This window comes from Odocoileus virginianus, chromosome 30 (genome assembly GCF_023699985.2).
Source record: "Odocoileus virginianus isolate 20LAN1187 ecotype Illinois chromosome 30, Ovbor_1.2, whole genome shotgun sequence".
Classification (NCBI taxonomy): Eukaryota; Metazoa; Chordata; class Mammalia; order Artiodactyla; family Cervidae; genus Odocoileus; species Odocoileus virginianus.
Window position 1 is genome coordinate 32,220,816 of NC_069703.1, and position 25,322 is coordinate 32,246,137.

General features: G+C 51.7%; 2 protein-coding genes and 1 long non-coding RNA gene across 9 annotated transcripts in view; 1 reads left to right on the forward strand and 2 right to left on the reverse strand.

The window, feature by feature from the left end:
* Positions 1-16: 16 nt before the first annotated feature.
* Positions 17-11,315, reverse strand: DDOST (dolichyl-diphosphooligosaccharide--protein glycosyltransferase non-catalytic subunit). Its single transcript, XM_020911996.2, has 11 exons — positions 11,118-11,315; positions 10,805-10,915; positions 3,834-3,920; positions 2,896-2,999; positions 2,703-2,797; positions 2,371-2,464; positions 2,041-2,189; positions 1,376-1,523; positions 708-828; positions 503-609; positions 17-430 (listed from the first exon to the last, which is right to left on the reverse strand). Exons 1-11 carry the CDS (start codon positions 11,269-11,271, stop codon positions 281-283), a joined length of 1,320 nt encoding a protein of 439 aa, XP_020767655.1. The 5' UTR covers positions 11,272-11,315; the 3' UTR covers positions 17-280.
* Positions 11,316-11,366: 51 nt separating this feature from the next.
* Positions 11,367-12,658, forward strand: LOC139032212 (uncharacterized). Its single transcript, XR_011484733.1, has 2 exons — positions 11,367-11,748; positions 12,194-12,658. It is a non-coding gene; the product is annotated as an uncharacterized lncRNA (long non-coding RNA).
* Positions 12,659-14,329: 1,671 nt separating this feature from the next.
* KIF17 (kinesin family member 17) overlaps positions 14,330-25,322 on the reverse strand; it is a 45,974-nt gene continuing 34,981 nt past the window's right edge. For 2 of the 7 annotated variants that reach the window (XM_020911997.2, XM_020911999.2), the window contains exons 13-16: positions 20,907-21,165; positions 19,106-19,176; positions 15,919-16,039; positions 14,330-15,040 (exon numbers count right to left, since the gene is read on the reverse strand). In XM_020911997.2, coding sequence (XP_020767656.2) covers positions 14,862-15,040; positions 15,919-16,039; positions 19,106-19,176; positions 20,907-21,165 — 630 coding nt within the window. In that variant the 3' untranslated portion in view covers positions 14,330-14,861. Of the gene's footprint in view, positions 15,041-15,918; positions 16,040-16,119; positions 16,491-19,105; positions 19,177-20,906; positions 21,166-25,322 lie in introns of those variants that run through there. The other 5 variants (XM_020911998.2, XM_020912000.2, XM_070458832.1 and 2 more) reach the window with 4 other exon arrangements.

Sequence of the window (25,322 nt, forward strand, 5' to 3'; positions counted from 1 at the left end):
CAGGGGCCAGATGAAATGTGAGGGCCATGTTTCTCTTTATTTTAGAAATGAGAGTTGACGTCACATATGAAAAAATACACTTAGCGTTCAAGGTGGAAAAACAAATTATTCCCTAACCCTCCACCCCTTGGTATTCAATGTTCCATCTCCCACTGAGGTAAAGCTGTACCATTGTCCGTGGCTTTTAAAAAAAACAAAAAAAAACCCGCCATAAAGGAGGAAGAAAACCAATCCTATGGAAACCCTCCGCCTGTTCCCAGGAGTGCAGGGCGCCAGCCCCTCAGTCGGACTTCTCCTTCTCCTTCATGTGCAGGAAGACGACGCTGAAGATGAAGAGGCCGAGCATCATGGAGAAGGCGCTGGCGTAGTAGGGGTAGGCCGAGGGGATGAAGCGCTCGTACTGCGTGTGCTGCAGCGGCCGCACGGACACCTGCGGAGGGCAGCGGTGCTGGGCCCCGGCCGCGCGGCGGGCGGCAGGGCGGGCAGGGCGCGGCCAGCTTACCTGCGTGGAGGAGTATAGGTGTGTGTAGCCTAGCCGGTTGTAATCCACTTTGAACTGGAACACACCATACACGTCAGGCAACTTGAACTGGACGCTGTATTTGCCACCTGGGGAAGAGCCAAGACCCATAACCAGGAGGGGCTTCCCAGGCAGCCCGAGGCAGGGATGGGCTTCCAGAGCTGTCTCTTCCAAGAGCTGCGCTCACCTTTCCTCTTCAAGAAGGTCCGCACAAAAGGATCGATGCGGACAAACTCCAGCTGAATGTCATCGCCATCAAAGGGGACCCACTTGCCGTCCGAGAGCTGCTCAATGACGATACTGTACTCCTGAGAGAAGCAGCCGGGGTGAGCCCGGTGGCCGCGGACGGGCAGGTTCTGCTGCACCGAGTCCCCGCCGCGTCTCGGGCAGGAGCGCCCCAGGAGTCTGACGGCTCGGGCAGGTCCCCCCAGCCCCGGACAGTGGAGGACGCACCCAGCTGGCCCAGCCCCGACCTGCCCGTGGGAGCCCACACCAAACAGTGTCTCCCTGAAGGCGCCGGCACGCCTGAGCGGCCCTGCTTCCACAGTCGTCACGCGAGCCTCTCCTGACTGATTCTCCAGACCCCCCTCAATGTGAATTCTGCTCCCAGCGGAGTAAACCAGCAAAGCCCTCCCCACTGCGTTCCCACAGCAAAAGCACACCTCCTCCACAGAAGGCCGCCTGTTAGGGTGAGTTTATACACCAGGCTCTCTGCACCCAAGCTGACTTCTTAGGGTGAAGATGAACTTATTCAGCCTTGTTTAGGCGCTTCAGACCCAGCACAGAAGTGCTGCGTGCTTTTCAGTGGAATCAACTTGGCCCAAACCCAGGGGCCCTCCAGCGCCAAGCTCTTACCACTAGGTCAGTGACAGTGTAGGCGTTGGGTGGTGCTGTCTCGCCCACCCGATGATGGGACACTGGCCCCACCCGGAGGACCCCCTCCTCCTTGAACACCCAGCGGGAGAGGGCCACAGCCAGCTCATAGTTGCCGGTCTGGGAGTACCTGCAGAAGGGGAAACGGGGAGGCTGCAGCCGGGGACCAACTTCCCTCCAGCGGTGCCTGGTAAACCAGTCACCACACACCAGATAGACCACACCCAGCCAGGCTCTGCCTAGAGGCCACACATGTCTAGGGGTCCTGCTTGAGGGGAACACAGGAAAGGACGACAGGCGTGACACGCTGCTCTGGGTGTCACCTACACAATAAGTGCACAACTACCAAAACATGAGTGACAGGAGTTTGAAGAAACTCCAGGAGATGGTGAAGGACAGGGAAGCCTGGTGTGCTCAGTCCACGGAGCTGCAGAGTCAGACACGACTTAGTGACTGAACCAGCACCACTGCATCTCCAGATAGGTCATCACTACTATGAACAGTCTAGGTTGCCAACAGCAGCAATATAGTGACAGTCTTCAAAAAAGCATCTGCAGATACTCCACCTCCAACACTTTTAGGGAAAAGGCTCCTTCCTCCCCCGTGGCACAGACCCACCCTCGGTGCCCCCAGTCTCCCACATCTACCTCTGGGAGCCAGGTGTGGCCTTCTGCACCGCTGAATTGAAGAAGGCGTCGCTGAAGAAGTCAAGGGAGCCGCTGAAGATGACCCGGGCGTTGTTCCGGGCCTGCAGCCCCGCAATGAGAAGGGTGTTCTTCCCCACGGCGTGCGGGTACTGGAGCAACAAGAGGCCGTCGGCCAGGAGGGCTGAGACCCACCCTCCTGGTGCCCTCACCCCCGCCCACCCATTTCTAATTCCACTGCCAAGGGGGCTCTCCTGCTTGCTGCTCACTTTGAGATAAAAAGTGCTGCCCCAGGCCCAGGAGCCGGAGGCCTCAGGCTGCAGAGACCCTCACCTGGGTGATGGGTTTATCTGGGAAGAAGGAGTAAGAGGTGGAAGAACCCGTCAGGATGTCCAGCACCAAAGGATTGTCAGGGTCGGCCACCATCCTGGAGAAGGAAAGGAAAATCGCCCAACTCTGACCCCAAAGGACCAGGGTCCCCCAGGAGCCATTTCTTCACAGGAGTTCATCACACTTCCTAAAAGCCAAACCCCGAGCTCTCCTCGTGCTGTGATGATGGAGTCTGACATTTAATCTCACCCATGTACCCCAAGGGAAGGAAAACCTCCAGACAAAAGCGACTCCTTCTTTCCCCAGGCTTCTGCCGGCCCCTCCTGCTCACTCACCCCACACCCCGAAAGAGGATGGGATTCAGAGATGATTTCCCAACGATGGTGGGGGCCTTCAGCAAGTTCTCCGTGTCGGCCACAATGAGCGTGTGCTGCCCGAGCAGAGGAATATGAAATCAGGAGAAGGTTCCCCAGGCGGGGGGGAGGGCGCCTCCCAACCCCCTCCTGGTTTCGAGGCTGAGCTGGTTACCTGGCCAAGGTCTGAGACGTCATAGTTGTGATGGTCGATGACAGCTGTTTTCTCCTCGTCAAACTCAATCCCACACTCACTGCCCAGCTCTCGGAGAGGGTCACCTGCAAAAACCTGACAGATGCCTGACTGGGCCCTGAAGCCAGGGCCCTGGGGCGAGCAGTGTCCCTCCTGCCGGCATCCTCACAACCCACTCTACCAGTCACCCCCAGACCCTGAAGCCTCACCAAGCCGGGCGCAGCCCCACGACCCCTGGGCAACAGCATGGCGTTCTGCCTGCGGGAGTCAGAATCTGAACTAATAAACCACCACCACCTGGCCCCTCACCTCAAGTACACAGTGATCTTGGTTCTGCACAAAAACTTGCTTTGAAGCAAAGTAAATACCTCGGGCAAACGTCATCTGGATGAGCGGGGCTAACAAGGTTTCTCTCCTCTTCATCATCACATGACCAAGAGCCCCACCCAACACGGTTTTAAAAACCTACCCACACTGGAGGAAAGGAAACAAGAGTTGCCGGGGGTGCTCACTGGCGCGGCTGGTGGTTAAGTACGTGGGGCTCGGGGTCCTACTCCCCTCTCCCTGCTTGTAAGTATGTTTGAAAATGTCCAAACTAGGAAACAAAAATCTGTTAAATCTTCCCTCTTGCCTTCTTTTCGTAAGAGCCGCCAAAAAAACAAGAGAAACAAAAGGAAAAAGCAAAACGAAGGAAAAGAGAAACTGGGGTCCCAGCTCTTAAAACAGGACCTGCTTCTCACCTCCCTGGCTGTGGTCACGGGAGTGCAGGAGGACTGAAGGGCGCTGCAGTCCCCTCCCTCCCTGGCGGGGCCCCCCCCACCGCCCCACCACGAATGCCCCTTTGGCAGCCTCCACGTGTAAAGCTCTCAGCTCCCGGGAGAAATGGTGGGAAACACCACAACCTCCCGGGTCAGACTTACCGATGTCTGAGCTGGCAGCTACCAGGACACTGCCTCCACCGTCGATAAAGGTACTGATGGTCTCCACGTTGATATTTCCTCCAAAATCTGAAAGAAGCACCAGACTCAGGACCCAGAAGGTTCCTCTCACTGCTTCTCTGACATCTGGCTGGGGAGGGTGACCCGCAGACTGTGCTAAGTTGCTTCACTCGTGTCTGACTCTTTGTGACCCCGTGGACTATAGCCCGCCAGGCTCCCCTGTCCATGGGATTCTCCAGGCAGGAATACTGGAGTGGGTTGCCATGTCCTCCTCCAGGGGATCTTCCTGACCCAGGGATCGAACACTGGCAAGCAGGTTCTTAACCAGCTGAGCTGCCAGAGACCAGGCATGACCGATTAGAGAATAGCACCCTCTGGAGGCCCAAAGCAAGAGGGGCCTCTACCACACATGTCCTGACATAGGACGATGTTCCCAGTTCCTCAGTGTGAAGATCCAAGAATAATGGCCCAAATTCATAAACCTTTAGAAGTACAAATGAAACACTCAAACACCTGCCAATTACAGCTGTCAAGTCAGTCATACACATTTCAAGTCACACATGAACTATTCATCCAGAAATGTCACTTTTTTTCACTCCCATTTCATGAAACAACTTGCAGCTTATCACCTGTACCTTTCACATCAGTACCTTCATCTTCACTTGAGCCACTCCTGGGACCCCTGGCAGTTCTCTAGAGTCCATCAACCTCACCTCCAGTGAGCCCGTCTGAGAAGGAGCACTCCTGAATCTCAGGATGATGCTGTCCCGTGACACGGGCAATCCTCTGCCCGACCTCAGAAGTTTTTTCCCGTTAATCCTACAGATTTAGGTCTAACAGTCATAACAGGACCACTTCATACACTGTTTTAAAGTGAGCACCAAAAAGGCACATGAACTTTCAGTACCTGTAACTGTAAGACTGTACCCTTTTCTGGTCAGTGGGTCAGGAGAGGCCATAGCATCCAGAACTGGCACTGAGTGGGGCTGCTGCAGCTCAAGTGCTGAGTTGCTCAGTCTCTGTGTGACCCCGTGGACTGCAGTCCACCAGGCTCCTCTGTCCTACACTACCTCTCAGAGTTTGCTCAAATCCATGTCCCTTGAGTTGGTGATACTGTCTAACCATCTCATCCTCTGTCGTCCCCTTCTTCAATATTTCCCAGCATCAGGGTCTTTTACAACGAATCACCTCTTCACATCAAGTAGCCAAAGTGTTGGAGTTTCAGCTTCAACATCAGTCCTTCCAATGAATATTCAGGACTGATCTCCTTTAGAATGGACTGGTTGGATCTCCTTGCAGTCCAAGGGACTCTCTCAAGAGTCTTCTCCAACACCACAGTTCAAAAGCATCAATTCTTCAGTCCTCAGCTTTCTTTATAGTTCAACTCTCACATCTGTATGAATGAAACTTAGATACCAGGGCTTAACTCCAGGCATCATGCCTTGAAAACCCAGTAAATAGCATGAAAATGCAAAAAGATATGACACTGAAAGATGACCTACCCAGGTCGGTAGGTGCCCAATATGCCACTAGAGAAGAGTGGCAAAATAGCTCCAGAAGGAATAAAGAGGCTGAGCCAAAGTGGAAACAATACCCAGTTGTGGATGGGTCTGGTGGTGAAAGGAAAGTGTGATGCTGTAAAGAACAATACTGCATAGGAACTGGAATGTTAGGTCCATGAATCAAGGTAAATTGGAAGCGGTCAAACAGGGGATGACAAGAATGAACATCAACATTTTAGGAATCAGTGAACTAAAATGGACAGGAATGGGCGAATTTAACTCAGATGACCATTGTATCTACGACTGTGGGCAAGAATCCCTTAGTAGCCCTCACAGTCAACAAGAGTCTGAAATGCAGTACTAGGGTACAAACTCAAAAACGATAGAATGATCTCTGTTAGCTTCCAAGGCAAACCATTCAATATCACGGTAATTCAAGTCTATACCCCAACCACTAATACCAAAGAAGCTGAACAATTCTATGAAGACCTACAAGACCTTCTAGAACTAAAACCAAAAAAAGATATCCTTTTCATTATAGGGGACTGAATGCAAAAGTAGGAAGTCAAGAGGTACTTGGAGTAACAGGCAAGTTTGGCCGTGGAGTACAAAATGAAGCAGGGAAAAGGCTAACACAGTTTTCCCAAAAGAATGCAGTAGTCAGAGCAAATACCCTCTTCCAATAACACGAGACAACGCTACATATGGATATCACCAGATGGTCAATACCGAAATCAGACTAATTTATATTTTTTGCAGCCAAAGTTGGAAAAGCTCTACACAGTGAGCAAAAACAAGACCAGGAGCTGACTCTGGCTCAGATCATGAACTACTTATTGCAAAATTCAGAGCTAAATTAAACAAAGTAGGGAAAACCACTAGACCATTCAGATATGACCTAAAGCAAATCCCTTAGACTTATACAGTGTAAGTGACAAATAGATTCAAGGGATTAGATCTAATAGCCAGAGTGCCTGAAGAACTATGGATGGAGGTTCATAACACTGTACAGGAGGCGGTGATAAAACCATCTCCAAGAAAAAGAAATGCAAAAAGGCAAAATGGTTGTCTAAGGAGGCCTTACAAACAGCTGAGAAAGAAGATAAGTCAAAGTACAAGGAGAAAAGGAAAGATAAACCCATGTGAATGCAGAGTTCCAAAGAATAGCAAGGAGAGATAAGAAAGCCTTCCTCAGAGATCAATGCAAAGAAATAGAGAAAACAATAGAATGGAGACTACAGATCTCTTCAAGAAAATAAGAGACAACAAGGGAATTTTCATGCAAAGATGGGCACAATAAAGGCCAGAAATGGACCTAACAGAAGCAGAAGATATTAAAAAGAGGTGGCTAGAATACATGGAAAAACTATACAAAAAAGATCTTCATGACTCAGATAACCATGAATGTGTGATCACTCACCTAGAGCCAGACATCCTGGAATGTGAAGTCAAGTGGGCTTTAGGAAGCATCGCTATGAACAAAGCTAGTGGAGGTGATGAACTCCAGTTGAGTTATTTCAAATCCTAAAAGACGATGCTGTTAAAGTGCCACACTCAATATGCCAGCAAATTTGGAAAACTCAGCAGTGTCCACAGGACTGGAAAAGGTCAGTTTTCATTCCAATCCCAAAGAAAGGCAATGCCAAAGAATGCTAAAACTACTGCACAATTGCACTCATTTCACATGCTAGCAAAGTAATGCTCAGAATTCTCCAAGCTAGACTTCAACAGTACACGAACTGAGACCTTCCAAATGTTCAAGCTGGATTAAGAAAAGGCAGAGGAACCAGAGATCAAATTGCCAACATCTGTTGGATAACAGAAAAAGCAAATTCCAGAAAAATATCTACCTCTGTTTCATTGAAAGCCTAAGACTGTGGATCACCACAAACTGTAGAAAACTCTTAAAGAGATGGGAATACCAGACCACCTGACCTGCCTCCTGAGAAATCTGTATGCAGGTCAAGAAGCAAAAGTGAGATCCAAACATGGAACAACAGACTGGTTCCAAATCAGGAAAGGACTACGTCAAGGTGTATACTGTCACTCTGCTTATTTAACTTCTATGCAGAGTATATCATGAGAAATGTCAGGCTGGATGAAGCACAAGCTGGAATCAAATCTGCTGGGAGAAATATCAATAACCTCAGATATGCAGATGACATCACCGTTATGGCAGAACGCGAGAGGAACTAAAGAGCCTCTTGATGAAAGTGAAAGAGGAGAGTGAAGAAGTTGGCTTAAAAGTCAACATTCAAAAAACTCTTGATTGTGGCATCTGGTGCCATCACTTCATGGCAGATAGATGGGGAAACAATGGAAATAGTGACAGACTTTATTTTGGGGGGCTCCAAAACCACTGCAGATGGTAACTGCAGCCCTGCAATTAAAAGACGCTTTCTCCTTGGAAGAAAAGGTATGACAAACCTAGACAGCATGTTAAAAAGCAGAGACATCACTTCGTCAACAAAGGTCCGTCTAGTCAAAGCTATGGTTTTTCCATTAGTCATGTACAGATCTGAGAGTTGGACCATAAAGAAGGCTGGGCGCCAAAGAATTGATGTTTTTGAACTGTGGTGTTGGAGAAAACTCTTGAGAGTCCCTTGGACTGCAAGGAGATCAAACCAGTCAATCTTAAATCAATCCTGAATATTCATCAGAAGGACTGATGCTGAAGTTGAAGCTCCAATACTTGTGGCCACCTGATGTGAAAAGCCAACTCACTGGAAAAGGCCCTGACGCTGGGAAAGACTGAAGGCAGAGGAGAAGGGGACGACTCCTCTGCCATCATGTCCATCACTGACTTGATGGACATGAGTTTAAGTAAACTCCGGGAGGTGGCGATGGACAGGGAAGCCTGGTGTGCTACAGGCCATGGGGTCAGAGAGAGTCAGACATGCCTGAGTGACTGAAGAACAACAAATTCAGGCAACCCCTTCACCTTTCTGAGGCCACTTCCCCATCTATAAAACAAGGACCCAGCGTTCCCCAGGCACAGAGGACACGGTAAGGATCCTTCTCCTGGAGCCATTACTGCACATGCCTTCAGGGCTTCCAGATCCCAGAAGAACAAGGAACCCGCCGATACGTGGAGGAGGAAGCCAGGCCTGTGTCCTCATACCTGAGAGGGCCTAGTGGTCACAGTACCGCAGAAGGGCCCTCAGAGTGGGGACCACCACTTATCCTGAACACCCCTGACCTCCAGAACATGCTAGCCTTCTCCCTAGGGGTGTCTGAGAGGGTTTCTTACAAGAATGGTCCCCACCCCGCAAGAGGCAGAAAAGTTCACCACAGAGATGCCGGGCAGGGCTTCAAATAACACTGAATCTCAGAGACACTATTCCATTTCGTTTCCCTGCTTCCTCCATCAGAGAATGGGCACAGTTCAACACTAGCCTTAACACCTCTCTCAACCAGCTCATCTCTTTTCAGAGGATGCCTCAAGTCCAAAGCCTTCAGCAGGCCAAGAATCAGCTAGAACTTGACAGCGCTGCGTTCACTGTTATATTTTCCTCTTCAGAAAGCAAATGATGGTACAGTACTGGCTTTCCATTTTCAGTGGTGACAATGGGTTCATTACTAGTTTTCTTTTAAACTAGGTTATGCTTTTTTTTTTTAAAGCAGGTCAATTTGAAGAAAAACATTACTGGCACAAATATGGAAAGTGGTAAAGATCACGAAGTGGGGACGGCAATGACTCTGATTTCTGAAGCAGTATCTTGGGCTCTGCCCCTTCTCCCACTAACAGCAGCCTACCTCAGCCTCCTCAGCCCACCTCTACCACTTCCCTCCCTCTCAGTGACCCTTCAAAGCACAACTCAGACAGTCCCTCCACTCCATCTGGGACATCCTAACATGTGGTCTGGTAACTCATTTCAAGTCCTTATTTATATTTCCTCACAGATAGGTTGAAAGACTCCTGAAGGGTAGCCTCTGTCACTATTCAGTACTGCTTTCAGAGTTCCAACATAGCTGCAATCCAGCAAAGACCATTTAACCTGCTAAAGGCATCATTTGCCTGCCTAGCCAACTTGAAGATTTTAATGCACAACTGAACTTGCCTCTGAAAAGCTAATTCCAAAGGCACATATTACAGGAGAGTTGGGAGCACCTTGCCAAGTACTGTGAACCTAGGGGAAAATGCATCAGGGGCTTTGCAGATCCCAATCTCACATGAACCAAAGAGAAGAAAGTCGATGCCAGTGAAGTGACAGCCTTCCTAAGCTTCATAAGCTGAACAGGGAGATGGCAGTCCTGACTCACCCCGGACAGGGACAACTTGTGTCCTCTGAGAAAAAGATAAACTGAAGCCACTAAAGAAAAGAATGACTAGGATGCTCAAAAGCACAACAAAAAGGGAAACAGCCAAAGGAACTGGGGTTATTTAGTCTGGAGAAGAAACAACTGAATAATTCAGGACCTGATTATGCGAAGGCTATGCCTGTAAGCAAAATAAGCATTAGAGCTCTTCTCTTAGGCCCTGGGGGGTATCAGAAACCCTTTTCCTCCTTGCCCCAAATAAACAAAGCAAGCAGTGGAAGACAAGTTCAGTTTAATACATGATCTTCTTAAGAGAGTCGTACAGTGGCAGCCTATTTGAGGAGTTGCCTCCTAAAACAGTAAGCTGTCACAGCAATGTCAACTGGGAAATCTAGTGAAGATGTTCATTTGGCTCAACAACTAGTCTTCTGCTAAGCCCTGGACATATCCATCCAGCCTCAAATAGTCTGGACTAGGTAATCACTAAAGGGTCTTTTCAGTCTAACTATGACTCCATCTGAATTTTCAGGATCAACTACCACCAATGCCCCTTTACAGAAAATCATGCTTATAGCACAGCCATTTTCTCATTTCACACAGGCAAACCCAGTCAGGGAGTGAAGGAATGTCTGTCTTTCCTATCAGGCCCTTTAAGGGAGAAAACCCCTTCTCAGAGTAGCAGAGCCAGGAGTTCTAAGGTCTGCAACAACACTTGATCGCACAGTCCTCAGCTCTGTCTTCTGGTAAGGACATATCCTAAGCCGAGTGTGAGGTGAGGTGAAGTGAAAGTCACTCAGTCGTGTCTGACTCTTTGCGACTCCACGGACTACAGAGTCCATGGAATTCTCCAGGCCAGAATACTGGAGTGGGTAGCCTTTCCCTTCTCCAGAGGATCTTCCCAACCCAGGTCTCCCGCATTGCAGGTGGATTCTTTACCAGCTCAGCCACAAGGGAAGCCCAAGAATACTGAAATGGGTAGTCTATCCCTTCTCCAGCACATCTTCCTGACCGAGGAATCGAACCGGGGCCTCCTGCATTGCAAGCAGATTCTTTACCAACTGAGCGTTAGCCTTTTCCTCTTCTCTGGGAGCAGCGCGCCCAGGATTGGCGACCCACTCCATCCCAGGACATACCCAAGATCCTGAAGAAAGTTGATAAATCACAGTCCTGGGGGCGACCAGCAGCTCTTACCTTCTACCGAAGGGGAGAAGATGATGAGATTGTCATAGAGAAACTCCCCGTACTTAATGAGGGACAGGCTGGGATCATCTGCGGTCTTGAATGTGAGTACAAAGCCACGATCTGGAAAAAGAGAACGAGGGAGCTGAGGCAGATAGGAGGCAAAGAGAAACCACCACTGCAGAGACCGTGACCGTCCTGCCCCCGTCCCCCCACCAGGCCCCTGGCGGCAGGTCGGACCTGGAAGGCCAGCTCGGGTGGGAGGAAGAAGGGTCGGTGTCTCGGAGCTCAGGGACCTTACCACCCCCTCGGGCCCCAGTCTCACCCTTCAGGCTCCGGAAGAAAAGCGAATGCGTCTCCCGGAGGTTGAGGTTGTCCAGCAGTACCAAGGTGCGAGGACCGCTGGCGCCGGCCAGGCCAAGCAAGGGCAGCAACAGCAGCCACCAGCTGGACCACACACGGGCCGCGCGGGGCGCCATCTTCCTGCTCCAAAGAACCCAAGGGCCTGGGCACCGGAAGTGCCCCTTCCACGGTCGCCCAATCGCGGCTCGTTGTCTTAGAGTATCACCCGGAAGTGATTTGAGAAAGCCGGGGCCGGGCGTCCGGAGCCGCTGCTCGGACGGCAAGGCTCGAGGAACATGGCCGGAAGTGTCCCTGTGGGAGGCGGATTCTCGGCACACTATTGGTGAAAGCGGCTCGCGGTCCCGCCCCCCCGAGAGGAAAAGGCTCAATCCTAGAGAGACAGCTCTGCGGCCGCGGCCAATCAGTACGGCCGAGAGCCCTTGGGTTCCGCCCATTGCCGGCTCCCGCCCGAGCCTGGGCCGGCTCCCGCCTGCTCATCCGATTGGTCCGGGTCTGGGCCGTGGCGTTCGGGTCAGAGTCCCGGCCAGAGGTTCCCTGGACCGGGACAGGTTCGACTGGAGCCAGGCCATACCTCCACTGTCTCCCGGGAGAAGGTGGTTGGAAAAAGGCCGGGGACGAGTCGCGGGCGTGGAGGCTGGGGGAAGAGGGCCGGAATCTCTCCCGCTGCTCACGGGCGCAGGGCTTTGGCGCGGGCCCAGTCCACCCGGCCTGATGACCCCGGCCGGAGGCAGTGTGGGCTGGGCGAGGAGTCAGAACCTGTAGCTGGGCATATCTGCGCCCAGGCTCGCAACAGCCCTGTAACCTGAGCGCTTCTCTGGTTTCCAGGCCGCTTCTGGTGGCTCAGAGGGTAAAGAGCCCGCCTGCAGTATGGGAGACCTGGGTTCAATCCTTGGGTTAGGAAGAGCCCCTGGAGAAGGGAATGACAACCCACTCCAGTATTCTTGCCTGGAGAATCCCATGGGCAGAGGAGCCTGGCGGGCTACAGTTCATGGGTCCCCAAAGAATCGGACACGACTGACTGACTTCACTTGTTTCCAGGCCGCTGTCCTAGGCTGGCACTGGAAGCGATGAGGCCCGGCCTTGCTTACCTGTATGTGCCTTTGGGACCGCCTGGGCTCTTGGGAGGACTACCGCGGGTTTCGAAAGCGCTTCGTGCAGAATCAGGCTGAGCCTCCACTCAGGTCTGGCCCCACACCCCTTCTGAACTGGCAAACAGGGCAACCAGCTCCCCTCAGACCACCATGGGTCTAAGTGAAAGCCACCACAAGCATCTCCAGGACTTAACTGTTCTCTGGGGCTCAGCCTCAATCCTGGAGTGAATGGTGAAGGTAACTGTGGAGAGAGAAGGTAGCCATTCTTTTCTGATGTATTCTCCTTGTCCACCAAGCCAAGAATGTGGGGGCAAAAGTCAAAACCTCCCTCTGCCCTTCTCCTCAACCAGTCCTGCCCTCCATCCCCTGACCGCACCCTGGACTTCTGCCCACAGCCCGCCCTCCTGCCCACGATGCCACATCAACCCACTTCTCACTCAGACCTGATGGTGTAGACAGTCACTGAGCAGTCGGCCACAGCTCACGGAACCCAGAGGCTCTTCACGCAGGTCTGCACCTCAACTTGTCTTGTCAGCCCATCTCCTCTCAGTCCCTGCTCAGGCCTTCCATGGAACAGGTCTCCTCCCACCTTTTACATACCCTGACCTTGCCACCTCCTGCCTTTTGTTCACGAGGACCCCTCTACCAGGAACCCTTCACGCAGACCCCTAACCAGGAATCCTCTCCCCACATTCCCATCTTAAGGGGTCCTCTCCATCCTTCATGGCAGCCCCACCCCCGACTGCTCCCTTCACAAGGGCGCTCTGTTCCCCATACGGATCTGACTTCGCATCCCCTTGCTCAAAGTGTGCACTGCAGCCTGCCTCCCCTTAGGCTGATCTCTGGGTTTCCTAAGCACCTTCCGCCCTGGCTTCTCCAGAACATGAGCTCCTTGGCCCAGGCAAGTAGCTTGGGGCAGCTACCACAGTAGTTAATACAGATACGGAAGGGGAGGACAGGGGGACTAACAGAGCACCTGCTACGCACCAGGAACTCCACACACTATCTCATTTAACCTTCACAATAATCCTGGGAGGGCTTCCCTGATAGCTCAGTTGGTAAAGAATCCACCTGCAATGCAGAAAACCCTGGTTCGATCCCTGGGTCAGGAAGATGTGCTGGAGAAGGGATAGGCTGCCCACTCCAGTATTCTTGGGCTTCCCTTGTGGCTCAGCTGGTAAAGAATCTGCCTGCAATGCAGAAGACCTGGGTTCGATCCGTGGGTTGGGAAGATCTCCTGGAGATCGCACAAGGAACTCTACACACTATCTCATTTCACCTTCACAATAACCCTGTGGGGTTGGTATTATCCCCATTTCACAGATGCTCAGCGTGAAATGAGGCTCAGGACAGCACCAAAGCCTTTTCCCTCAGACTGTGGGCCCCTCCCACAGAGCAGGGCTGGGATACAGTGGGCGACGGGATGGGTCAGTCTTAGGCAACTGGGATGGCCTGGATTCATTTCTAGAGATGTTAGGACGCACGGTTCCAACACAGCCCCTGAGGGCATCAAGACTTGGGTCTTCTCTGGACCTCAGCCAGATGTGGCCTCTATTTTCCAAAACAAGGAATTTGCTTTCCTGGGTCACAGATTCTTTGAGAATCTTAACAGTTCACATTCATATGCTCTCTGCTGAAAAAGCTGCACTTGTGCTCACAATTGCAGGGAGTTGCAGAGACCTGGAGCTTGCAGGCTGTTAAGAACCCCTGCTCCAGGCTTCCCTGGTGGCTCAGTGGTTAAGAATCTGACTGCCAATGTAGGGGACACTGGTCAGATCCCTGGTCCAGGAAGATGCCACATGCCACAGAGCCATTAAGCCCATGAGCCACAACTACTGAAGCCCGTGCATCCAGAGCCCTTCTCTGCTACACAAGTCATCATCACAAGCAGCCTGTGCATCACAATGAAGAGGAGCCTCCGCTCACCCCAACTAGAGAAAGCCCATGTGTGGCAGTGAAGACCCAGTGCAGCCAAAAACAAACACAAACACACACACACATAAAAGAACCCCTGCTCCGAGAGCTTCCCCCTGGAGGCCAGCGAGGGGCTGTGGGACGCTGTCTGAGTGTCGGAGAAGCACAGTTGGTCGGTAAAAGGCAGTTTATTAGGGCAGCTTAATGTGGAATGGCCTCCGCTGGGCTGCAAACCAGCTGAGAGTGGGCAGCCCGGGAACAGCTCTCCAGGACTCCTGGGCCCACCCCCCAGGGCTTCCCCACCAAGTGGGGCCTACTGGACAGAGGAATAGTGTTCAATTGCCAAGAGGTTGAGTTTGATCCACGTGGAAGTCGCCGACACTGCTGGGATGCTGATGAAGGCCTGCAAGCAGAGCTGAGGTCTCTGATCCCATAGAGGCACGGAACCGCACTGGTGGGCACAGTGGCGGGCTGATGGGAACACTGATGTGGCGTGGGTCCAGGCTCCGAGGGGCTCACAGCCTGGGCAGAGTGGGCTCTCTGGGTAGCAGGGAGGGGAGTGTGCCTTCCCAGGGACAGGCCCCCTTGGGTGCCCCGGTCACTGTCAGGGGCAGGCGAGAGGAGGCCTGGCTGGAGCTGCCCTGGGGGGGGCCTGGTGGTCTCACGGGAGCCCAAAGGCAGGGCGGCAGCAGCCAGTGTGTTCACAGGGGCTCACCGCCAAAGCTGCTTTTGCTTTTCTTACGCTTGGCCTTGGTGAAGGGGATGTCGAGGGACTCAAGGCGGAAGGGCCGAGGCTGGGGCATTTCGGGGGCCTGGGCGGGCGGGATAGTGGAGCCGCCGCCGAGCGGGGAGCTGAGGCCTGGTGGTGAGCTGTGATGTGCTGAGGAAAAGCACAGAAGGGAGACGCACTGGTTAGCCAGGATGCGGGGGTGGAGAGGAAAGACTGTGCGGGGTATCACCCCAGCCAGAGGCCCTGGGACCCCAAGCTTTGAGAACCTGCTCTGGCTGTGGCCTTGGGCCCAGCACGCCCATCTCTGCCCAGAGAGTCTGGGCTGGGAGCGTGGATTTTCAAGCCTCAGACTGTGCAGCCTGGGTGTCAAGCCAGACAAGCCTGCTGCAAATCCCTGCTCCGTCACTTCGTGGGAGGGTGACCTTAGGGAGCTGCTTCTCCTGAGCCTCGGTTTCCTCATCTGCAACATGGGCACGATGCCAGGCACTCATCTGATGTGTCTTCACCGTCCCGCTTTCCTCTCCTTATTCCTCAGCTCCACCCACTCTGTCTCGACTAACCTCAGGACAGATCTGAGATTTGCTTTTTAATTGGTATTGGATTGGAAGCTCAGTGCCTTTGGTTTTAGTTTTAAGAGCAAAGCGCCTTTGGACTCTTGCTTGTAGAAGCGTGCTTTGTTTTTGTGGCCCTGATTGCCCTGCTTTGGGAACGAGTCACCATCTGAGGAAGCTGGTGAGGACCTGACCGAGTCCTGGGCAGCCCCGGGCTGGGGCGTGCTGAGGGGCTGCTGCGTGTCAGGAAGACAGAGGATCCAACTCGGCCCCTCGCCCCCAGGAGACGGAGGGGGCAGGAGGCCGGGGGCTGTGTACCAAGCACCCCCCGCCTCGTCCCACCCATCACGGAGGAGGCAGCTCCCTCAGCTGACGGCGGAGGAAACAGGCTCAGAGAGGGAGGCGTTCCTGGCCCGGCCTGTATGACTCCAGAGCACTCGGAGGGGCTGGAGGGCAGGAGGCTGGCGGGACGCTCACCCAGGCTCTTCATGGGGTCCGTGCTGAGGATCTGGCTGGCCCGCTTGGGCCGGAAGTAGTTACTGGCTATGTTCTCGCTGTCACTGCGACTGAGCATCAGCCTGTAGCGGTCCTCCTCCTGCTGAGAGTCCAAGTCCTCAAGGTCAGGACCCTTGTTTCTGCGCTCCTTGTACCCCGTGCCCTGACCCGGGGGGGGGGGGGGGGGTTCCACGGGCTTTGCCAGCCTAGGCAGCGGGCTGACATGAACCTCACTGCCCATGTTGGGGTGCCTTCCACTCCAGACCCCGACTCCTGCAGTGGGATCCAGGCAGCTCAGGCAGCAAGGAGGGTCACCGTCTCCAGTCCATACACGCTCCTCCCCACCCCCACCTTCCAGTGCTCAAAACCAGGTCCATCAGGGGAAAGGAAGATACTACACACCCCCACACCCAGGACGACATACTCCTAATACAGTACTCGGCTCACGAGTGCATTTAGGAACATTAGAACTGGAGTCCTCTAACATTTTCATCACCAAGCACTGGGAGCCAGGCTTCAACAATATGTGAACCGAGAAATTCCAGATGTCCAAGCTGGTTTTAGAAAAGGCAGAGAAACCAGAGATCAAATTGCCAACATCCACTGGATCATTGAAAAAGCAAGAGAGTTCCAGAAAAACATCTATTTCTGCTTTACTGACTATGCCAAAGCCTTTGACTGTGTGGATCACAATAAACTGTGGAAAATTCTGAAGGAGATGGGAATACCAGACCATCTGACCTACCTCTTGAGAAACCTGTATGCAGGTCAGGAAGCAACAGTTAGAACTGGACATGGGACAACAGACTGGTTCCAAATAGGAAAAGGAGTACCTCAAGGCTGTATACTGTCACCCTGCTTATTTAACTTATATGCAGAGTACATCATGAGAAACGCTGGGCTGGAGAAAGCACAAACTGGAATCAAGATTGCCAGGAGAAATATCAATAACCTCAGATATGCAGATGACACAACCCTTATGGCAGAAAGTGAAGAAGAACTAAAGAGCCTCTTGATGAAAGTGAAAGAGGAGAGTGAAAAAGTTGGCTTAAAACTCAACATTCAGAAAACTATGATTGTGGCATCTGGTCCCATCACTTCATGGCAAATAGATGGGGAAACAGTGGAAACTGGCAGATTTTATTTTGGGGGGCTCCAAAATCACTGCAGATGGTGGCTGCAGCCATAAAATTAAAAGATGCTTACTTCTTGGAAGAAAAAGTATGACAAACCTAGACAGCATATTAAAAAGCAGAGACATCACTTCGTCAACAAAGGTCCATCTAGTCAAGGCTATGGTTTTTCCATTGGTCATATATGGATGTGAGAGTTGGACCATAAAGAAGGTTGAGCACTGAAAAATTGATGCTTTTGAATTGTGGTGTTGGAGAAGACTCTTGACAACTCAAGACCCCTTGGACAACAAGGAGATCCAACCAGTCCATCCTAAAGGAAATCAGTCCTGAATATTCATTGGAAGGACTGATGTTGAAGCTGAAACTCCCAATACTTTGGCCACCTGATGGGAAGAGTTGACTCATTTGAAAAAACCCTGATGCTGGGAAAGATAGAAGGTGGGAAGAGAAGGGGACGACAGAGGATAAGGTGGTTGGATGGCATCACCAACTCAATTGGACATGAGTTTGAGTAAACTCCGGGAGTTGGTGACGGACAGGGAGGCCTGGCATGCTACAGTCCATGGGGTCATAAAGAGTTGGACATGACTGAGCGACTGAACTAAACTCAGTACTTTTCACTGCTGTAGTGGATCTATTTTCTTCAGCCTGAATCTCTTCCTTCAGGGAGCTACCTTTCACCCACTGGACATGGTCTTGGTAGGTTATGCATTCACAGCACCCTAATACCACCACTGCCGCTTGCCCATCCCCTTGCTACACACCTGGACATGTGACTTAGACTGGACCAATCGCAGAACTACATCTCCTGGACACAGTCATTGGTCTAAGAGTAGGCCCAACCCAGGCAGAGCCAATCAGAATCTTGCCACAAGCCTTGGTTTAAGGACGCTCCAAAATCCCACATCTCTTTCCTACTGGATTACCAATTGCTAGCAGCCATCTTTCCTGCCACACAGAGAAGTCCTGCCTACATCCAAACCCAGGACTCCAAGTGAAGCAGAGCCAAGAGGTGAAGAAACCACACAGAACAGGACTGTTTGGGCCCCTTGATCCAGCCATGCCTGAAACTGGTCCACTTAACATAGACCAAGAAAATCCCGAATTTGCTTATGATTGTTTGCTTTGCATAAGTATCCGTCACCTGGAACTAAAAGCATTCAAATATAACCCATCCATAATCTCAGATTAAGAATGGCTTCTTTCAGGAACAACTTTCCCTTTTCTTTTTTTTAAAAACAAAGTTAGGGAATCAAAAGCAGCCAGTCAGAACCTTAAACCAGCCTGTGTTGCTCAGATGGAGACGCACTAACCTACGAGTGACCTTGTCATGACTGCAGAGCTATGTTCCATGTAGGTTTTCCAAAATATCTGTAATGGCTAACGGTGGATCAGCAAATTATACCGTCTATGGGTCAAACCTGGCCCACAGACTGTTCTTGGAAACTTTCTCTGGCGCGCAGCTGGGCTCATTCCCTTACCTAGGGTGTGGGTGGCTTCGTGCTCTCGTGCAGTGTTGATTAGTTGTGTGAGAGACCACATTGCACCCAACCCCTAAAGTATTTCCTGTGTGGTCCTTTAGAGAAAAGTTGGCTGACCTGCTTTAAGGCTATGTATTTGTTGTAATACAAAAAAAAAGGCAACATGAAATAAAGTGACTTTAGAATCGCAATGACTATTTACAGAAACTTGAGGACGCTTTCTGTCTAAGAGTACCAGCTGGGGCCCAGGGAACTGGGATGAGCTGCTTGGGCTCTGGGTTTGTGGCTGAGACCTCAGGCCATCACCAGCAGGGTAGGCTACCTTGAACCCCTGCTCCTTCTCTGCTCTTTGTGCACGCTCAAGTGCCTTTGAGTGAGGCCCAGAGGAGGCAGGGGGTCTAGGTGCAAAGAGCGACACAGAAAGGGCCCCCGCTCAGCCCCTGATTAATCCTTAGGTCACCTGGAAGCACAGTCAGATCCTACAGCTCCCCGGCCCACTGCGCCTTGGGGGCCAAGCTCCCCGCTCCCCACTGGCCCTCCCAGAGACTGTACCATGCCTGGCTCGCCGTTGTCCGCTGCAGAGGCTTTGCGGGCTGGTCTGTTCTGTGGCCCTGTTGAAACTGCTACGAGAAAACAGAAGCTCAGGTCCCTGCTGCCTGGTAGGAGGGGCAGCGGGGCTGGGGGAGAGGCTGGGTGCTCAGGCCTGGCTCAGCCTTGGAGCCAGGGGAGGACACTAGAGCCCACCCCTAGAGAGGGGATGGCTCTGAGAGACATCAGGAGGGCTTAGGTCAAAGCAGCCACTCCTCTGCCCCCAGGCAAGACTGCAGGTGAGCATGGGGAGACAGGCCAGCGCTGCCTGCAGCCTGCGAGGAAATGAGGCAGCTGGCGTTTCACCGGGGATGGTGCCACGCAGGGCACCACACACTATCAGTCAGTGTGGATCAGTCAGTGTGACTGACTGGATAACAGTCAGTCAGTTGCCTGTTGCTCTGGCTAAGCCATGAAACAAAACCATGGGAAAAGAATGAAAGCAAGATAGAGCAATTAAGTGTAATCTAAACAAAAGTACATCAGCGTGATGAGTTGGGGTCGTCATGCCCTGCTGAGCTACAGAAAAACAGTGTGGACCTTGGAATGCCGGGTCAGCGCAAGTTCAGAACACTGCTTGCCGCACACACCAAGATGTTTTTCCCAAGGCATATGTGGGTTTAGGGCCTCCAGCTGGGTGATACCCTTTGCACGAGAAAATAACGACAGTTCAAGGTCATCAGTAACCTGGGAGACGGGATCAGGGACACAGGAGGCTGATTTTATCGTAACACAACAGATACTCTCTACATGTGAAGACGCTAAATAAAAATGAGGTGGCTTGGAGGAACAGGGCTCTTGATCCCTGAGATCTTGAGTCCCCCGGTCTCATCTTTAAAACTTTAATTCTGTCTCTAGTTTCTTTCTTCCAAACTGTGCATCACCCTGCTTTTGCTCCCTGCCCATTGAGCTGGCCGCGGCAGCACCCGTCCCCCCGGGTCGTCAAAGATGGAGGACCTAGATGAGCACTCCCCGAGCGGGGGGTGCACGGGTGTGGCCCCGCCGGCCTGAGGAGCCCACAGCTCCCTGAATGGGCAGAGCTGCTGGAGACAATCCACTGCAAGTCTGAGCCTACTCTGAGACCCAGTGAGGGCTCGGTGGCTTTCAGGAGTATCTCATCCAACCCCTTCTCTGTGAAGATCAGGCGACCAAGGCCCAGAGAGGGACAGTGATCATCACAAGGTCACACAGGAGATCAGCAGCAAAAGCAGAAAGTGAGCCAGGCCTGCAACTGCCCAGCTCGCTTCCGTCCCTGGCCTACAACTCACTGCTATGATTGTGACTCCGGATAAGTCACTTACACTCTCTGAGATTCCTCATATGGAAGACAGGGGTGAAAATCTTTACCCCTTCAGGGTTATTGCAGGCTGAAGTAAGGACAATAACGATCGTGGTAAGAAAATGCCTCATGCATTTACAATGTGCCGGGCATGTTTCCAAGGATTTTACATGTCATAAGACGTTAAGCCACCCAGCGATCTTTAAGGAAGGTGCTGTTATTAATCCCCATCTCACGGATGAGAACACTGAGTCCCAAGAGCTGACACAGGGACTGCTGGAGCCAAAATTCCAACCCACGTGTGCCCGACTCTTAGGCCCCCAACATGCTGGGTACCCAGGGTCACCTGTCTGCTGCCCTCAGAGCCAGCAGGAAGAGGTGCGTGGCCCCCTGCCAGCCTGCAGGAGAGCAAACTGTGGAGAAGGGAGGGGGAACAAGGAAGTGGGTGGGCAGCGGGGAGGTGAGGGGAACAGCAAAGCTCCTGACCTACTGGGAGGCTGGTTTTTATGATGATGGGCTCGGGAATCTTCCAGAAACCATTGTCTTCATCCCAGCAGGACTCTCGTCGGATCTTCTCCAGGTTGCTATAGTTACAGTCCCGGCGAATCAGGGGCTGCACCTGCTCCAAGAGCTGCTGGAAGAGCAGAAAGTCACGTTCCTGCCGACGGATGGTGGCCAAGTAATCGATCTTCTCCAGCTCAAACTCCGACTGCAGATCTTTGATCTCCACCTCTGCTGCTCGGAGCTGAAAACAAAAGATGAACCAGCAATGAGCAGGAAAGACAGCCAGCAGGAAAGACATTCCCTCTCCTGCACGCCCGCCCCCTGCCCCGCCCCCAGCCCATCAGTCACTCAACCCCGCTCACTGATCCTCTCACCCATCCAATCTGATCGTCTACCCTGTCATCCTTCCGTTGATTCATTCACAGTCCCTCCCACCCCTCCACTCAATACTTAGATGAGCACCTACAGGGTCCGGAGCCCTGCAGAAAGCAGGAAGAGAGGCTGGTCATCCACTCCCACCACCAGCCCTCAGCCACTATCCCCACGCGTTTTATTCAGAAGCTGTTTACAAGGCTCCACGTGTAACACTGTAGTTACCACAGTCCTCGAGATCTCAGAGAACTGTACAGATTCTTTCTTCTAAAAGAAGCAGTAGGCAGGACTTCCCTGCTGGCCCAGTGGCTAGGAGACAGCTGTCTGCCTGCAGATGCGGGGGACAGGGGTTCGGTCCCTGGTCCAGGAAGAGCCCATGCACCTCCGCAGCTGCAGCCTGCGCCCCAGGGCCCGCAAGCCGCACCTGCTGAAACTTAAGCACCAGGAGCCCGCACCCCGCAACGAGAAGCCACCACAGTGAGACGCCTGCGCGTAGCAATGGAGACCCAGAACACCCAAACTAATGAATTCGTGTTTTAAAAAGCAGCCATAGGCACAGATTCTCAGACAGCAGCCCTCACTCTCCACGGCTGTCACACTCCTGTTGTTCTGTCGCCCAGTCGTGACCGACTCTTTGCAACCCCGTGACCCCGTGGACCGCAGCACGCCAGGCCTCCCTGTCCTTCACCATCTCCGGGAGTTTACTCAGACTCACATCCACTGAGTCAGTGATGCCATCCAACCATCTCATCCTCTGTCGTCCCCTTTCTAAGGAAAGGTCAGAAAGCATCCTTCAGTGAACAATGCAAAGAAATAGAAGGAAAAATAGAATGGGAAAGACTAGAGATCTCTTCAAGGAAACAGGAGATATCAAGAGAACATTTCATGCAAAGATGGGCTCAATAAAGGACAGAAATGGTATGGACCTAGCAGAAGCAGAAGATATTATGAATACACAGAAGAACTGTACAAAAAAGATCTTCACAACCCAGATAATCACGATGGTGTGATCATTCACCTAGAGCCAGACATCCTGGAATGTGAAGTCAAGTGGGCCTTAGGAAGCATTACTACCAACAAAGCTAGTGGACAGTGATGGAATTCTAGTTGAGCTATTTAAAATCCTAGAAGATGATGCTGTGAAAGTGCTGCACTCAATATGCCAGCAAATTTGGAACACTCAGCAGTGGCCACAGGACTGGAAAAAGCCAGTTTTCATTCCAGTCCCAAAGAAGGGCAATGCCAAAGAATGCTCAAACTACTCTACAACTGCGATCATCTCACACGCTAGCAAGGTAATGCTCAAAATCCGTCAAGTTAGGCCTCAGCAGTATATGAACTGAGAACTTTCAGATGTATAAGCTGGATTTAGAAAAAGCAGAGGAACCAGAGATCAAATTGCCAACATCCATTGGATCATAGAAAAAGCAAGGGAATTCCAGAAAAACATCTACTTCTGCTTCATTGACTACACTAAACATTGACTAAAAAAAAAAAAAAAAAAAAAAAAAAAATTGACTAAAGTTTGACTGTGTGGATCACAACTATGGAAAATTCTTAGAGATGGAAATGCTTGACTGCCTCACCTGTCTCCTGAGAAACCTGCATGCAGGTCAAGAAGCAGCAATTAGAACAGAACATGGAACAACAGAATGGTTCCAAATTGGGAAAGGAGTACATCAAGGCTGTATATTGTCACCCTGCTTATTTAACTTATATGCAAAGTACATTATGTGAAATGCCAGGCTGGATGAAGCACAAGCTGGAATCAAGATTGCCGGGAGAAATATCAACAACCTCAGATATGCAGATGATGCCACACTAATAGCAGAAAGCAGAGAGGAACTAAAGAGCTTCTTGATTAAAGTGAAAGAGGAGAGTGAAAAAGCTGGCTTAAAACTCAACATTCAAAAAACAAAGATCATGGCATCCAGTCCCATCACCACATGGCAAAAAGATGAGGAAAAAGTGGAAGCTGTGACAGATTCTATTTTCTTGGGCCCCAAAATCACTGTGGATGGTGACTGCAGCCACGAAATTAAAAGATGCTTGCTCCTTGGAACAAAAGCTATGACAAACCTAGACAGTGTATTAAAAAGCAAAGACATCACTTTACTGGCAAAGGTCCACAGTCAAAGCTATGGTTTTTCCAGCAGTCATGTAAGAATGTGATGTGTGAACCATAAAGAAGGTTGAGAGAAGAACTTTTTGAACTGTGGTGCTAGAGAAGACTCTTGAGACTCCCTTGGACAGCAAGCAGATCAAGCCAGTCAATCCTAAAGGAAATAAACCCTGAATATTCATTGAAAGGACTGATGATGAAGCTAAAGCTCCAATACTTTGGCCACCTATTTATTGCAAAGAGCCAACTCACTGGAAAAGACCCTAATGCTGGGAAAGACTGAAGGCAAAAGAAGAAGAGGGTAGCAGAGAATGAGATGGTTAAATAGCATCAGCAAGTCAATGGAAATGAATGAGGAATCTCCAGGAGATGGTGAAGAACAGGGAAGCCTGGCATGCTGCAGTCCATGGGGTCCCGAAGAGTCAGACACGACTGAGCGATGGAACAAGCAACTGACTTAAAAATAAGGAGATTATCCTAGATTACCGAGTGGGCCCAATGTAATGTATATACCACGTGGGAGAGGGAACAGAGAGAGACAGGTAGAAGAGATGCATTAAAGGAGATGCTTGGGAATTCCCTGGTGATCCAGAGGTTAGGACTCCACATTTAGGGGCGCGTTCAATCCCTGGTTCCACAAGCAGAGTGGCATGGTCACAAATAAAGAAGAGACGCTTCAGAGAAGTCAGTCAGGACAGCCAAAGAGACGGGAAGCAGGAGAGAGACTGCACAGGGCAGGCTGTCTTTGTGAGGGGGCCAGGCAGCAGGAAAGAGAGACTGCCTCTAGGAACTGAGGATGACCATGGCCGACGGCCGGCAGGGAGACGGGAACCTCAGTCCTTCAACCACGCAGGGTTAAATTCTGTCAACAACCTCAAATGGACTGTCCCCTAGGATCTCCAGAAAGAAACGCAGCCCTGCCAACACGTCAAGTTTGGCGTTGGGGAATTCTGAGCGGAGAAGCCAGCCACGCCGTACCTGGAGTCTGACCCACAGAGCTGTGGGTCGCGTGTTTCAACGTTCATCTGTTTCTGCCGCGCTGGGTCCTCCTCGCTGTGCTGGCTACGGTCCCGTCGAGGCGCCCAGGCTCCCACTGCAGTGGCCTCGCTCACTGCAGAGCACGGGCTCTGGGGTCCTTGAGCTCCAGCAGTTCTGGCACGTGGGCTCAGCAGCTGTGGCTCACAGGCTCAGCACTTGTGAGGCACGGGCTGGGTTGCTCTGAGGCATTTGAGATCCTCCCGCGATCAGGGGCTAAACCCGTGTCTCCTGCACCCACTGAGCCCAAGGGGAAACCCACTGTGAAAGAACCAATTTGTGTTGTTTCAGGCAACAAAATGTGTGGCCATTTGCTACAGCAACCACAGGAAACTAATGAAGAGCTCTATTTAAAGCCACACTTCCGTATGGACAGAAGAGTATATTACTGAGTCAGCCACCCCGGACCCTTACCTCTGTGTGGCTGTCAGCACCGCTGACACCGCCCTGGGCCCGTTCAGTTCCTCCTGGCCTTCCACTGACCCCAACTTGGGCTGTGCGCGTGTGTGCTAAACCGCTTCAGTCACATCTGACTCTTTGTAACACCAAGGACTGCAGCCCACCAGGCTCTGTCCATGGGATTCTCCAGGCAAGAACACTGGAGTGGGTCGCCATGCCCTCCTCCAGGGGGTCTTCCTGACCCAGGGATCGAACCCGCATCTCTTTTGCCTCCTACTTTGGCAGGAGGGTTCTTTACCACTAGCGCCACCTGGGAAGTACTGTGTAGTAAATTTCTTCTGTGTGGTCAAGGGCTTTGTAGTTAATAGATACTGTTTAACTGTGATTAAGTCCAGGTGGTCTCTATGCCCTGGTAGTCGCTAAACAACAATGAAGACCTTTCACCAACATATTCCCAGTGCCCACAAGAC